Source organism: Gekko japonicus, unplaced genomic scaffold (assembly GCF_001447785.1).
Source record: "Gekko japonicus isolate JY-2015 unplaced genomic scaffold, Gekko_japonicus_V1.1 scaffold342, whole genome shotgun sequence".
NCBI classification, from domain to species: Eukaryota; Metazoa; Chordata; class Lepidosauria; order Squamata; family Gekkonidae; genus Gekko; species Gekko japonicus.
In genome coordinates, this window is record NW_015169785.1 from 1,010,704 (window position 1) to 1,026,856 (window position 16,153).

General features: G+C 41.2%; 1 protein-coding gene across 1 annotated transcript in view; it reads left to right on the forward strand.

Annotated features, from left to right (window-relative positions):
- Nucleotides 1–16,153, forward strand: part of CMTR1 (cap methyltransferase 1) — a 55,605-nt gene that overhangs the window by 18,721 nt on the left and 20,731 nt on the right. The window contains exons 7-17 of the mRNA XM_015416939.1: nt 8–102; nt 185–257; nt 449–647; nt 1,496–1,614; nt 3,011–3,107; nt 5,651–5,783; nt 6,688–6,867; nt 8,418–8,474; nt 9,233–9,290; nt 11,269–11,337; nt 14,424–14,555. Of these exons, the coding sequence (XP_015272425.1) occupies nt 8–102; nt 185–257; nt 449–647; nt 1,496–1,614; nt 3,011–3,107; nt 5,651–5,783; nt 6,688–6,867; nt 8,418–8,474; nt 9,233–9,290; nt 11,269–11,337; nt 14,424–14,555 (1,212 nt within the window). The remainder of the gene's footprint in view (nt 1–7; nt 103–184; nt 258–448; nt 648–1,495; nt 1,615–3,010; nt 3,108–5,650; nt 5,784–6,687; nt 6,868–8,417; nt 8,475–9,232; nt 9,291–11,268; nt 11,338–14,423; nt 14,556–16,153) is intronic.

A 16,153-nucleotide genomic window follows, 5' to 3' on the forward strand; every position in this document is an offset into this window, starting at 1 on the left:
TTTATAGAGCGTGTTTGATGAGCTGGGTGGAGAGGAGATGCGCCGAGCACGTACAAGATCCAACCCCTATGAGATGATCCGAGGAGCCTTCTTCCTAAACAGGTCAATGGAGGTTCTTTGGTTTGCAGCGCCCTTAAACCTGCGGAGACCAGGCTCCTAACAGGTGTCCATCTTACATTCACAGAGCTGCGATGAAGATGGCAAACATAGACTATGTTTTCGACTACATGTTTACAAATCCCAAGGATTCTCGTGGGGTGAGGGTCTCTCTATATTTCAAAATCACTGGTACCTTTGAATGGAGAAGTGGGTGGGGAAATCCTCACTTTTCCTTTTCAAAACATTGGTCCAGCAAGCAGGCATGTAACCTTAGGGGGTGTAACTGTTGGCTTTGATGGTGGGAGGCTTCTGTTGGGGTGCTTGACTCTCTTTCCTTCTCCTTTTGCAGAGGCCTCTGATCAAGGAACATGGTGCAGAACTCTTATACTTTGCTGATGTATGTGCTGGTCCTGGTGGCTTCTCAGAGTACGTCCTCTGGAGGAAGAAGTGGCATGCAAAGGGCTTTGGGATGACCTTAAAAGGACCAAATGACTTCAAAGTGGAGGATTTCTATGCTGCCTCCAGTGAGCTGTTTGAACCTTATTATGGTATGTCTGTCGAGCATGACCATGAAGCGTGTTCAAGCATAAGCATTAGAAAAGAATAAGAGTCCAGTAGCACCTTAAGGACTAACAACATCTGTGGTCTGGTATGAGCTTTTGGGAGTCACTGCTCACTTCTGCAGATATCTGAAGAAGTGAGCAGTGACTCACGGAAGTTCATACCCTACCACAAATTTTGTTGGTCTTTAAGGTGCTACTAGACACTTTGTCTGTCTGTAGCAGTAGAAAAGAGTAATACGACTACCCATCTTGACCAAGTATAAGTATGTATTTCATTTTTAGTGTGAGGTGAAAGACTTCTGAGTGTTGAATAGTAGTCTTATTACATCTGTGATGTTTTTGGGGACAAGCTGGAGGTATTTTAGATGTTGTCTTATAGTATGCCATAGGAGATTTGGTTGCCATTCTTGAGATTGTTCCTAGACAGGCAGGAACCAGACTTGTGACCACTTCATACCATTTCTATACTGCATAATGGATACTGTTCATCTGAAAACTGTCAAGAAGAAATATTAAGAAGCAGCACAACTTTACAGTTTTGAGGTCACAGAAGTGGCATGTATTTTACAAAACCATGGGCAGCCGGTTTTGGCTGGAGGAAGTTCTCCCCTCCTGAGGAGCCTTCCACTGACTTGTGGCTCTTCCATTGGGTGAGGAAGGCTGTTTAGGCTGGAGACGAGCTTGAGACTGCTTAGTAGAGTAGTAGACACAGACCGACATCTTAGACTGCTTTCTTTGCATTAAAGTGGTTTGGCTTCTAAAAATAAAAATGGTGGGAAATCTTTAGAAATTGTTCTGTGGCAAGTGACTGCAATGACATATTATGCCCATAGGTGAAGGAGGAGTTGAGGGAGATGGGGACATCACCCGTCCTGAAAACATCACAGCCTTCCAGAATTTTGTGCTGGACAACACAGATCGCAAGGGAGTGCACTTCTTGATGGCTGATGGGGTAGGTTCCTCCTATTTTTTCCTTTTGCATGCTGAGTCACTAAGACTTAACAATCTTGATTTGTGTGTGCTGTCACATTTCACTCACTATAAATATGGTGGTGCACTGAGCTTATTGTCAGCTATGCTGCCATGGGGGTTGGGGAGCTCAGTCTGTGTCTGGTTAATTGCTATTGCATTCCTTTCTATGCTTGTTCTGCTTTGCACTGAAACGCTTATCTTTACAGACGTGCAGGAGAGAGTTGTATTGTCTGGCTTTCTCCTAGGTACCGTGGGAGATTCTCAGCTTTAGCTACCTAACTGTCTTCATGCTTTATCCCGTGCGCGGGAGGGTGCCTAATTGGCCAGTGCTATGGGGGTGTGTGTGCATACGAATACCCTATATCCTATAATGCCCAAGGGGCCGCCGCCATTCTTAACAGTGCTTATGTTACTGCATCTATAGCTCTGCAATAAAAGTATTACCGTTCCTGAATGCGTGTACTTCGTTGTTGGCTGTGGGTTCTGACACTTATTGGAAAAAGAACATTAGTTTACTTTTGGAAATGTTATAGAATTTAGAATGCTGGATGGGCCGTTGCTCCATGGTAGAGCATCTGCTTGGCATGCAAAAAGTCCCAGTTGAATCCCTGGCATCTCCAATTAAGAAGGACCAGGCAGTAGGTGATATCAAAGACCTCTATGTGAGAACCTGGAGAGCTGCTGCCAGTCCGAGTAGATACTACTGATGGTCTGATGTGTGTGTGTTCATGTGTGACTACGACTTGGAAGACCCAGATCCGAATCCTTACTTTGCCATGGAAGCTTGTTGGGTGATCCTGTACCATTCACTCCTCTTCTTAGCCTCCTCTTCATTCACTCCTCTTCTTAGCCTAACCTCTACCTCTCAGTGTTGTGATGATAAAATGGTGGAGAGGAGAATGATGTTGTAAGCCTCTTTGTCCCCATTGAGGGGAAAAGCAAGGTATAAATATCTGAATAAATGAATATGTGGGATGAGGTCGTTTTTGTTTGCTAGGAGGTTAATTAATTGGTTTTATTAGCACTGAAATAAAAGAACCAATACCTTATATACAATTTTACATAGTACAGCTTTGTAAACGAGTTAGAAATGTCTTTGACTATTAGCAGTTTTCATGACCTCTAATTATTATACAGCTAATTCTTTTTTAGTTATTTATTTTAGGTACAGACCCTACATTTCTAATTAATGAAAAACTCTACTGAGCCTTTACAACTAACAAAACTGTAAACTTCAGTGGTTTTTTTAATGTGGTGCTGGTAGTGCTTTGTGAATGAAGGTTTAATGATAAGGTAAAATTAATTATTTGTTATACAGAATGCAGTACTGGGCAAATTTGCTCTAAAGACCATTGTTCATTTTATGTGTATTTCAGGGATTCTCTGTCGAGGGGCAGGAAAACATCCAAGAGATTCTAAGCAAACAGCTGACGCTTTGCCAGTTCCTCACAGGACTCTCTGTTATACGGACAGGTGACTACAGCACTTTCTTTTCCTCTTTCTTCATTGCGGCTTTATAGCTGGGTGTTCTAAAGCTTTTCCTATCTCATTCTGAGGTATCACCCTTGAAAATATTTTTTAAGAGATAAGATTCTCTAGTTCGCATGTTCTGGTCTCTTATATTTCTTTTAGCTGGCGTTCCTTCCAGTATTCCCTCTAAGCTCCACAGTGTTGTGAGCAAAAATTGTACCTTGTGAGCAAAAAAAGCTAGTAGTATTAAAGTTGTGAGCAAGTCTACATCACATAAATTAGGTTTTTAGAAGATTATTTCCATAACCTTGTAAAAATCTCAGAATGAATTCTTTTAAACTATATTTAAACTATATTTTAAGAGTAAGCTAAACATTATAAGAGAACACAGAATCAAGTCAAATTTCATTACAGAAAATGTCTTCTATGGGGGTAGATCAGGCCTCTGGAGAATGGTTTTACCTGCCCCTTTCGACTATGTTGGTAGACCTGGCCTCTGGAAAACAGGTCTACCCACCCAAATTCACTATATTGGTAGACTTACCCTCAGACTGTTGCCCTGTGCTGAACCTTAGAAAACATACCAGCACTTTGGGGGGGGGGGGGTCTTGCAGTTTAGTTTGGGGTGTTGTTGTTTTTTTAGTGAAATATGACAACCAGCATTACAGGTCAAGTATAATAGAGGAGGAACAATCACTGTCAGAACCCTGCCTAACCTAACAAACAGGAAGTTGTTTAAATGTTATCGACCTGCCAAACTACTTATTTATTCAAATATTTATATTCCACTTTTCCCTGTGACTCAAGGCAGCTTACAAATCGTACTGTTGTGCAAAAAGTTAATTTTTCCCGGCTCCAAGGGGTATACAAAAATATTGATTTTTTTCCTGCTCTATTATAGCCTATGGGGACTATTATAGTCAATGGGGCCCCATAGGCTATAATGGAGAGTTGATATGGGGGTATCTGGAGCTCAATGGGTGGGGGCTGTTTTTGGAGGTAGAGGCGTCAAATTTTCAGCATAGCTGCTGGTGCCTCTCCTCAAACCCTTCCCCCAGTTTCAAAAAGATTTATTTATTCAATTTATATCCCACCCTCCCCGCCAAGGCAGGCTCAGGGTGGCTTACATATAACTCCATATACATACAATTAAAACCAGTCATAAATAACATAAAGATAAAATGACATAACATTTCATTTAAAATGATCCTAAAGTGCTGAAACATGGTCTAATAAAGTGCAAGAGCAAAGGTTTCAGGTTAGTGATACTACTTAAGGTGATGGTACAGTCATGACGATATTCTCACCAGCTCGGTTTGTTTGACTGTATTTGTGCGGCAGGCACAGGATGTAGATGGTAGGCCAGGGCACGGGGACACTCCTTGGTGTTTGATGTTTGATTGGACCAGGGGGTTCAATTCTATGGACCCCAGAAGGAGTTGTCCCCATCCTCCATTGTTTCCAATGGAGGGGGGAAAGGCTTGTGTGCAGGAAGCTGAAACCTCTGAGCAGCCCACTAAAACTTTGTGCACCAGCATCCCCTAGCACAGCTTAGAGGGAACACTGGTTCCTTCCTAAATAGGAGCCAGATTGTCTACCTTGGTTGAACGATTGATTGAAAATATTTGAATGGTGTGGCTGGGGGGGGGGGGGTGACAAGGACTGTGGCTCAGTGGTAGAGTATCTACCTTGAATTCAGAAAATCCCCAGTTTCAATCCCCAGCATCTTCAGTTAGAAGGATTGGGTAGTAGATGGTGTGAAAAACCTCCATCGAACACTGGAGAGCTGCTGCCAGTCAAAGTAGGCAATAGTGACTTCCATAGACTGATAGTCTGACTCTTTGTAAGGCAGCTTCATGTGTTCATGTTTACTCTGCTTAAACTTCTGAAGTTTGGAGCTTCCAAGGTTGGAGCATTTGGTAATATTAAGCATATTATATTAAGCATATTACCCAGGTGACAAGTTCTACTGAACTTAATGGGACTTATTTTGAGAAAACCTATTTAGAGTCAAGCTGTCATTCTCCAGTCTTGCTCCTCTGGAATGTGCCCTTGTTACCTTCCACCCATGCTTGGTTCCCCAGCATTTTATTTGTGTGCCTCTGTGTTGTTACTCTCGTGTATTCTATTGTTTGCTGTACTGTTTTTCTATTTGTGTTTCTAGCCCCATGCTCACTCCCTTTCTCTTCCCATGTCCAGTTTGTCTAGTCGGGTGTGTTGCTTTTAGTAGTAACCCTTCCTGATGTGATAAACCTGAGAACCTGGACAACTGCTGATCTTCATACGACTCAGTATAAGGCAGCAGCATCTGCGCTGAAATTCCTCCTCGGCCACAGAGCTTGTTGCATGCATAACCTTGACAGGGGCCCATGTTCTCTGCCTAACCCTATGTCACATGTAGTTGTGGGAATGGGAGGTGGTAAACCCCAGTCCGTCCTATGTGTACCTTAGAAGAAGGGTGGCATATAGATTTGTTAAATAATAAATGCTGTGCCTCTTGCCTCATTCTTTGTGAGCTGCTAACTTCTGGGTTGTTTTTTTTAAAGGAGGGCATTTTGTCTGCAAAACCTTTGACCTCTTCACACCATTCAGTGTTGGCCTAGTATACTTGCTGTACTGCTGCTTTGAGCGTGTATCAATCTTCAAACCTGTGACGAGCCGTCCTGCCAATTCGGAGAGGTGAGACTGAGATGGGTCGAGATTGAAGTAGCTATTTCATTATTATAATTGTTGTTGTTGTTGTTCTTATTATTATTCACATTTTTAATTGCCCATCCCTGCTACTGCAGGCCTCTGGGTGATGCACAAAAATGAATGAGAACATAAAAACTGTACAGTGAAAATACAGCAGTACCAATAAATAAAGTTAAAACTCCAGGTGGCAAACTGAGATCACTCCCCATTCCAGACGGCCTGGCTACCTCATGGGCAGGGGAGGAAGAGGGATGACCGATCTGATAAAAGGATTTCTGTATCTGCAGGTCTTATACAAAGTCTGTGGCAAGAAACCTCTCTCGGAAGATAAGGAAGAACTGTTTTAAGGGCTAGAGGAGTAAAAAGTATTTGACAGGGCTGCAAGACTGCTGACTACCTAACCACTTTCTTTTTGTTTTGCTTTTTTAAATATCTTAACGCTTTCTTCTGTGAGTGGTTAGCAAAAGGGCTTTAATGCAATACAAGATTTAAAATTTGTTGCCTCATCAGATTGTAAATGGTCAGCAATGGCTTAGTATCAAGTGGAGGCAATTATTTTGTGTAGTGACAGACCCTGAGAAAAGCAGACAGATCTTTTATTTATTTCTATTCCACTTCTGTACCAACTGGGGACTCAAAGCAGCTCACAAAGAAACAAACATGATTTAGACAAACAACAAACCAGTGTATAGGACAACTCTTGTCCTTGTTAAATAATGGAAATTCCTGCAGTTCCTTGTTTTTACAGCCTTTTAAATAGTTTTAAGTATAATGCCCAAGCAGCATACCTTCCACCTTCACTGTAGTCATTGCCAAAGAAGGCCCACTCCACAATAAATCAAAGGGTCATCACCTTATGTGAGTAACTGGATTCTCTCTTGCCCTGCAGGTATGTGGTATGCAGAGGATTGAAGTCTGGCATTGATGAGGTGAAGGACTATCTTTTTTCAGTGAACCGGAAACTCAACCAGCTGCGCAACTCAGACCAGGATGTCAATCTTGTTGTCCCCCTGGAAGTAATCAAGGGTGACCATGAGTTCCATGATTACATGGTCCAGTCAAATGAGAGGTGAGTTCAAGAGCAATGAGAAGAAGCCAGGATCTGTACCTGGTGGTAGTGGTTAGTGGGGCTATAGTCATGTGGTTGTGGCAACCTTCTTGTGAGTGGCTTTTCCCAAGCAGCCCTCTCACAAGAGTCTTCTCTCAGAGGCCTTATGTTATAAATCTGTGTGCAAAAAAACACTGGTCAGTTAGGTAGTAAGTGACCTAGTTTCTTGTCAGTGTTTGAATTTGGAATACAGAATAGTCAAGTAACCCACAGGTTGTATTCCTTCCTTCTTCTCCCTTCGTCTTTCACTTCGTCTTCAGGTGATTGGCCTTGAGAAGGCTAATTGCTTTCTGTTTTTGCTATATGCTATGAATTAGTAGTAGTATAATCAAGTTATTGTAGAATTAACAAGCCCTTCTGTCATGACCCCTAGTGAGTTGCTACCTTCTTCTGCCACCACTCTGGACTTAGGGTCCCTTGGGAAGGCCCAGAGTACTCTCCCAAGCCCCAACCAAAATGCCCCCTTTTAAGCCAAGAAATATAGGCGTGATGACCGGGCAGAGAACATTAAACAAATGGTTTATTAATACAGTAATGGGGCAAGGAAAACAAGACAAGGTGCTTAAAATATATAACAGTGTCTAAAGGTAAAATAAAACAAATCTAACGTGGCTACCTATTTCTCTTAACTGGTTACTATTCAAGGCCCACAGCCTTTTATACCAGGCCTGTGGATGTACTCACTCTGACCCAAGTGAGGGATCTTTCTCTCAGACCAGACTGTCCCCTCAGTTTTAGCTCTGTGAGAGAGAAGACCGCAATAGAGAAAAGAACACAGTTCCACAGCCCACAAAGCTTAAGTCCCAATCTCCTCACACAATCCCTGGACACCGATTGGTTACAACCGTCGCTAAGCATTGTGGAGATTGTAGGCTGTCTGCTTTCCATTCCCACACAGGTCTCCTGGGCCTAGGCCTCTAGGCCTTGTCTCCCAGTCCTACAGAGAACATGACACCTTCTTACATTAAAATAATTTTATATAAATTATATAATCTTGGCTAGCTATTCATATTCTGTACATGCAGCAATACTAAAACTATAATTTTTTGGAACAGAGCCTGATTCCCCCCCAAAAGGTAGCTGTTTTTGAAACTGCTACTCTGAAGAAAGAATATAAATGACATGTTTCTTATTTCTCTGACAATGTTGTGATAGTGTAATCGGTTATAATGCACCAGGCACTGTGCCCCTTGGTGGTGGTGGTGGTGGTTATTATTATTATTACTATTATTATTAGGTCATCAAGTCAAGCTGACTTCCGGCAACCCCTAGTGGGGCTTGGAGGCAAGGGACATTCAGAGGTGGCTCGCCATTGTCTGCCTCTGCGTCATACTCTTGCCCTGCTTAGCTTCCAAGATCTGATGAGATTGGGCTTGCCTGGGCTGACTGGGTCAGGGTCCCTTCCTTGGTTATTTCTGATGTTGCTGTGGTTTGCATGTCCTTCAGATGGGCATGTCAAATCTTGATGGTAGATAAGACATTCTAAAATTGAGACTTGTTTTATCTTCCAGTTACTGTAATTCTCAGATCAAAGCACTAGCCAAAATCCGTGACTTTGTTCAAGACACGTGAGTATCTTTTTTTTTTTTTTTTTTTTTTAAGTGTGCTGCATTGGGCAAGGGCTGAATTCTGGGTATGCTGTTCTTCAAGGTGTTACAAAGTAATACTCACTGAGTAGAGCCTTCCTTTTGAAGGTGGTGGCTTAGTGGTAGATAACCTGCCTTGCCCGTAGAGGGTTCAGACTTCAACCTCATCATCTCCAGTTCAGAAGACCAGGGAGTGGGTGATGTGAAAGATCCTCCTGACCCGAGACCCTGGAGAGCTGCTGCCAGTCAGAGTAGACAGTCTGGAGCGTGTTAGATGGTCTGGTTCAGTATAAGGCGGCTGCATGAGTTCGTTTGATTTGCATCTTGCACATGTTCCCCAAAATTAGGCATGGGAGGGACTGGGTATAACAATGGCTTCATTCAACAGAAAGTGAGATGAGCTTAGTTGTTGAAATTAGTGGGGTCAAGTAAGTCATGACTAATATGCCACATTGATTTTGTTTTTCTTTTGATTGTGGTCAGTATATTTTGTGTTCAAATCGATAATGTGACATGCTGATACTCTTAAATTTGCAGCATGTCATTTGTTGTGGGATGGAGTCTTTTTAGAACATGAAAGCAATGCCTGTCTATGAGGAAGGGAACTCATTTGTGCAGAAAGTTTTGTGTAGAAATTGCTGTGTGAGTGGATTGTAAGAATCTGACATTGCAGGAGTAGTTCATGGACTGGGATTATGTTAGTGCTGCAACAGTTAACATTTTTTTAAAACTACTTCTAGGACCTTGAGTGAACCACGACAAGCTGACATCCGAAAAGAATGCCTCCGGCTCTGGGGGGTGAGTAGCTCTAAATAACAGAACTACACAGCATGTCTCTTGTACCTCCCTTTCATTTCTTCTACATGTAAGGCCTGATCCAGGTGAGGAGGTCTTGCATCCCAAGCAAGGGTAAAATATATTCCTTGTCAGAGTGGGTTGTCCTACCTGCAGAGATTGTGAGGCATGGTTGGGGCTCTGTATTTGGTTTAATCACTCTTCTGATTTCATTCTTGGAGTAGCCATTTGCTTGAAGTGCGTGGCTTAGATGATTTAGTTCATCGTTGAGAAACACATCCAATTATCATGTCGGATTACACAGGGAAGCCATTGAAATTCATAAACATAAACACAGTTTCAACAGGAAAGAAGAGAGTTTAAAAATAAATAGGGCATGGTTTCCAGTCCTGAAAAACACAAAATGCTCTACATCTTACAACAGCACTACAGATAAGATTAGAATTTCAACAGCCAATCCATATGCAAAAGAACCTCCTCAGGAAAGCTCCTCCATTAACACGTCATAGCCTGGGGAACTCCTACAAGATAATGACTCAGCCCTACCCCACCCTCCTGAGTAGATATAAATTACCTGTCTACCATTTTTTTTCTTCTCACCTTGACACAGAGAGTACTCCGTCTTTCTGTGTTATACCTCTGAGGATGCCAGTCACAGCTGCTGACGAAACGTCAGGTACTACAATGCCAAGACCACGGCCATACAGCCTGGAAAATCTACAACAACTAATTACCTCATATTGTAGAGATGGGCCGACTGATGGAAAGAGAGGAGTGTCTCTTTATGTCTCTTCTCCACAGTTATGAAGGAAAAATTCTCCTTGGCCTCCTTGCTTCCATATCCCCTCCCCCTGCAGTGACTCAGGCACTGGTTCATCCGCATCCAGGTTACCTGTTACATTTGGGGAAGGGATATTTACAAGGATGCCTGGCAAGGAATGTGAAACTATATTTTCCAGAGTACGCTTGGATGCCTTGCACACTGTCAAAACAGTGCCCTGAGTGATGTGGGTGTTCCCCCCTCTCCAATTTGATGTTTGAGACCCTTCCCTCCTTTTGTCCACTGGCCTGTTGGCTGCTACCACTACCTGTTTCAGCAACAAGTATGTTGGGTTGGCAGAAGGTGGGAAAAATTCTTTGGCTTGTATATGTACTTGAACCTAAAGGCGAATTTAAGGATGTGAAACTCATCTTGTATTGAAGGTGAGTAAAATTAAACTAGAAGTATTAAGTCAGAATAAAAGGGAGTGATACAATATACGCATAATTACACAGTCTCCAAACAGTGAGTAGTTTCACTCTCCAGAGAACATCGTGGACATTTTGAACTCTTTAGAGAGACTCCATTGTAGGCCCTAGCCAAACTTTTTATAATCGTTTTGTGAAACTACCTTGTAGATGGTGCCAGATGCTGCGATGGGCTTCACCACTGAGAGTTTAGAAAAAGAAAACTGGTTCAGCTGCAACTTGTTTTCCCTGCTTGATCCTTCTTGGATTGTGTGGATTTTAATGGCATTATATTTTATAGGCTAATCATGTACTGCATGGGAAAAAAGTATTTTATTTCTGAGAAAAGGAACTGATGTTTCCATTATGCACATTTAAGTGAATTGCCAGAGCTGGCTGGACATTTTACAGACATGTACAAAAGCTGCACAGGTAGCTTGTAATAATGCTTGAAAACCCCCACTACTTTTTCTTGAGTTGCTTGTGGGATTCTGTCATTCATGAAGAAGGAAGAGTGGGAGGACAAAAATAATGGGAAACCTCATGGTACTAGGAAATTTCGATCGGACAATAGCCTCAGGGCAAAGTCAAACTCATGAGCTTTGTTCTTTCTAATTATCTTTTAACTTGAGTTTGCATTTTCTGTTTCTATATGTGCCATTTGTCCATGCATGGTGCTAACAGCAAAAGATAAGGCTTGATAGAAAGTGAGAGCCAGATCCATCTGGATTAATCAGGTTTTTGGTTGCTTTAGATTCCAGACCAGGCCCGCGTTGCTCCATCTTCTTCTGATCTCAAGTCCAAGTTCTTTGAATTGACTCAGGTGAGACTTTTCACTCAGACAGAATGCATGCCCCCTTCTCGGGGAACCATAAAAACCAAAGATGCAAGCACACTACTTGGACTTTATCTCAGCAACAGGTTGTCCACTAAAGGTACACTCTGATATTGTGATGAAGTATGTGAGTGTGCTCCCTAAATCCTTTTCTTTTACCTCCTATCTGAAAGAATGAGCATTACAGAAAGCTTTGTTATGCTAGCATTGCTTCTTAAGTAGTTAAAATGTCAACTAGCCACTGAGGTGTGAAAGTGGTACTCCCTCAGTGCCTAGAGTTCTGGAGCAGTTTATGTGTGAGAACCAATGGAGTGGTTAGGGTGTTGTCCTAGGATCTGGAATGACCCCAGTTTGAGTCAGTCAGTCAATCTTTATTATGGCCCACAATCCATACAGAAACAGAACAATGTTAATTAGTTACCTGAAATCATACTGTATATAAATCCTCCTAGTACATGAGACAATGAAAAGGGTTAGAGGTTATGAATGAGCAGAGGACAAAAACTTAGCTACTTATAGAGTGGGTCAACCCCAGCCAATAACATTTTAAGACTCTTTGCTCAGGAAACAGTTTTTTATCTGCCCAAACAAGTTCCAGTAAATCCAGGCACGATTGACTATAAAATCTACTATAAAATAATTCAATCAAATTATCAGAGCAGGGACAAAAGCTATAAGTTGCTGAGGTATTTTTATATCTTCCTGTCATCAATGCACATGGTAAAACATTAAATCTATCCAGCATAAAAGCATGGCAATATCTTGGAATGGTTAATATTGATAAATAACATGCATATTGATAATGGAATCACTGGAGCTAAATTGAATAAGAGAGGAGAACACACTTTGCGGGCTTCAGCCAGTGTTTCTTGATAATCAATATCCTTTATTCAGTCATTAATTACTAAAATAGCTGTACTTGGCCCTATAGATTTTAAAAAGAAAGGGAAAACACCCAGTGTGGTTAACTTCTCATCTATTGGTTTAAGCCACATTTGATTATGACGATCAGTCATTAAGGTATAAGAAAAGCTATGCTGATTACTCATAAACTCATAAATTGAATTCTAAATTTAAATGCTGCTAGCCAGACCAAATTTATAAGTGATATAGAACTAATTTCTAATTTAAAAGCCATGGAGAGTGCACATCTAGGAGATCTAAAAATTGTTCTCAGAAATTTAAGTTGAATTGGTTCAATAGAAGATACAACCGCTTGTACACAAACCAGTGCTGCATATAAAAACTGATTTATAATCCTGGTAGCAAATAACTGAAGTGTGGCAGGAATACTGTGTGCTCCTACCATTAAAAAAAGAATTTTAAAATTGCTCCAATCTCCTTACTGGCCTTACCTAGGGTTGATAGAGTTCTATATGCGATTTCCAACATAATTTATCATAAAAAATAAGCCCTAAGTATTTATTGGACTGAACTTGGTCACTCTTCTATTTTCCAATTAATAAGTTGATGAGGGGCAGTTCCAAAGGAGATGATTTCGGTTTTATCAATATTTATAATAATTTTATTTTCAGAACAATACCATAATAATGCCTGCAAAGCTTTCTTCAATCTTACCTTTATTAATGAAATAATTATCATATAATGTGTATATTATAATGTAGAAATTATTTCATTACCCAGCTTATGAGAATATAAATTCTCTGCTTGAAAAATTTGAATTACATCAATTAAATACAAATTAAATCGCAGAGGAGCCAGTACACAACCCTGCCATACTCCTTTACACATAAGAATGTCAAAAGTCAGATGACCAAAATAATTACAACATAACTTGCATTTTTGCATTATAATGAAGTAACTTAAGTAAAAAGCAATAGCCTAGAATCTCTGTTATGTTTGTGGAGTTTAAACCACAGTTTCCCACATATCTTGTCTAATGCAGCCTGAAAACTGATAGAAGCCACTTGCAAGGGCACCTCCGTGGTCTTTAACATGTAGAGGTTATCAGTAGCTGGTCTTCCCTTCCTGAATCTTGATTACTCTTGATTTACTATAGATAGAGAGTCAGTCTATTCTGATAGAAGCCCAAGTACATATAATACATAAAGTTTCCTTTTAATTGATGATATGGGTCTATAATTACAGGGGTTATCTTTTGAACCTCTTTTATAAATAGGAATAGCAATAGATTTCTGCCAGGCAATAAGCATTAGTTCTGAAGAATTTATTAACGAGAATAAATGGGCAACTAAAGGAATCCATTTGTCTTTTTAAAACATTAGCATATGTGCAGGAAAATAGCCACCTCTCAGAGAGAGCTTTGTTAGTTTTTAACCTTACAATTAATTTTTCTATATGGGTTGTCTTGAGACTGGGGGTTGTAGCAGATCTGCAGTTATAGCAGTTGCAGCAGATCTAATGTCTTCCATTGCAGTTGAAAAGAGAGCTGTCAAATGTTGTTCTCACTCTAAAGCTGTGATGTGTTAATTTAATGGGGAGTAAGGTATAGCTCACCATGACCTGACCTGGATAACCCCAGCTAGCAGGACCAGATGCTAAGCAGGGTCAGCCCACTAAAGAAGTCTCTAGTTGCTACGTAGAAGCAGGCAGTAGCAAAAAACCTCTGAATGTCTCTTGCCTTGAAAACCCTATGGGGTTGCCATAAGTTGGCTGTGACTTAATGGCATCCCCCAAAAAAGATGTAGCATATCCATCACAACCTCTCAGAATCTTTTTGTCTCGCTGCATATATTAACCTCTTGCAACTTGATCTCATATCTCTAATATTATGACTTTCTAATTTCTGCCTTCAGTTATTGTTTAATCATGTAATACTCTTTAGGAATTATCTCAATTCTCTGGTTCTATAATCTTGATGATTCAGGTTTAGATCATCAAGGTAGCCTTGGGTCAGTCACTCTTTCTCAGCCTCGTCTACAACACAGAGTTGTTGTGTGGATAAAATGGAGGAGAGCAGAATGATGTAAGTTGGTTTGGATCCCCACTGGAGAGAAAAGTGGGGCATAAACGAAGTAAATAAAATTAATGCCAGTTGATGTAGTGGACCTGTGTATAGTATCACCATTCTCTCTCCTCCTTACTTGTTTCAGGGTGATGACATAGAAGTTTTCAGTTACAAACCAACCCTTCTCAACTCAAAAACCTTGGATAAGCTCCGGTCAGTGCTGGATTACAGATGTATGGTCTCAGGAAGTGAACAGAAATTCCTTCTAGGCCTAGGGGTAAGTGGTGATAACCCTTAATCCATTTCAGTTTGGCTTCAGGTCAGGAATTGAGATTGAATCAGCATTACTGGCTTAGGGGATGATCAACAACTGTAGTTGGATAAGGGCAATCCATTACTGCTGATCGTTAGATCTGCCAACAGCTTTTGGTACAGTTGACTGTATTTTGGTGGATAAGCTGCCTTTGAGGTTAAAGAGACAGCCCTCCATTCATTTCTCCCTGTTAATTTCTTCCCTCTTTTTTGCTGGCAGCAAGCACCGTTTCAGTGGGAGAGACAAAATAAGCTAATTGGAATCTGATGTATGTATGTAAAACCTTTGACATAGATCATCAGGAGCTTTGGAGTGGCTTGTCACCAATATGTGTGTGAGACCCAACTTTATGTATCACTGTCCAAACCTCCATAAGCAGCTTTGTGAAGATCCAGGCCAGTGACTTTAGGCTGTGGTTAGCAAACTGAAGCTTAATCCAAACAAGGCAGAGTTGATGCCAGTTGGGACAGCGGAGTGTTTGGCTGGTGTTGATTCACCAAACCTGGGCGGGGTTAAGATTTCTTTGGTAGAACAAATTAAGAGGTTGAGTGTTTTCTTGGACCTGGCCCTGCTGATGGATAAGCCGGGTGTTGCTAAGACAGCCTTCTTTCACTTACACCTTGTTCTCAAGCTGTCCTCTTGTTTAGAATCTGCAGACCTAGCCATGCTGATCCATGATCCGGTAATGTGCTCCCTGTGGGGTCTGCCTTTGAAGAAAGCTCAGAAGCTTCAGTTGATACAGAATGCAGTGGCAGGACTCCTGCAGCTGCTGGGGATGTCTCACTCCAGTGTTGCATTAATTGCACTGGCTACCTACCGGTTATTATTTTTAAAGCCTTCATGGCCTAGGCCCTCATACTTATTGAACCACATGTTCCGGTATGTTCCCACATGCCAGTTGTGTTCCTCAGACAGCATTCTCATTGTGGTGCCTGCTCTTAGGGCTGTCCATACGGCAAAGGCTGGGTCAGAGGCTTTCTCTGCAGTAAGTCTTGTCCTCTGAAATGGCCTGCCAGAGTGGATACGGAGGGTGCCTTCACTGGGTACATTTAGGAAGGCATGCAGGATGGTTCTGTGTCAGAGGGCATTTCGAGGGGAGTGAACTCTTTCAGCAGATCTAGCTCTTTGTTTTCAAACCTGTATGTTTTATCTTTTAATGGGCTTCATGTCCTTGCAAGTTGTTGTTTTGTTAGCTGCCTTGAGTCAAAGGAAATAAGAAAGGATATAAATATTTTAAATAATAAATAAAGAATGTATCCATGACTTCCAGTATGTAGAAAAAACATCTGTTAAGCACTGTAAGATCTTTTATAATTCCATTTTAGATCCTAATTGCTGTAGTTTATACTCTGGAAAAGGCAGATTAAAATTTCTGAGTGATGGTATCATGGTTGTTGGTTGATCTGTGGGCCTCTTTTGCCAACCTCTCTCTGATAATGTTTCAAGCTAAGTACAGCCTGTTCAATTCTGTCATTCCGATGATTTGTTTCCCTTTTGGGAGTATGTCATGAGAATGGGAGAAAAGCTTGCTAAACAAGCGGAAAAGTTCTGTGTTTGTTCCT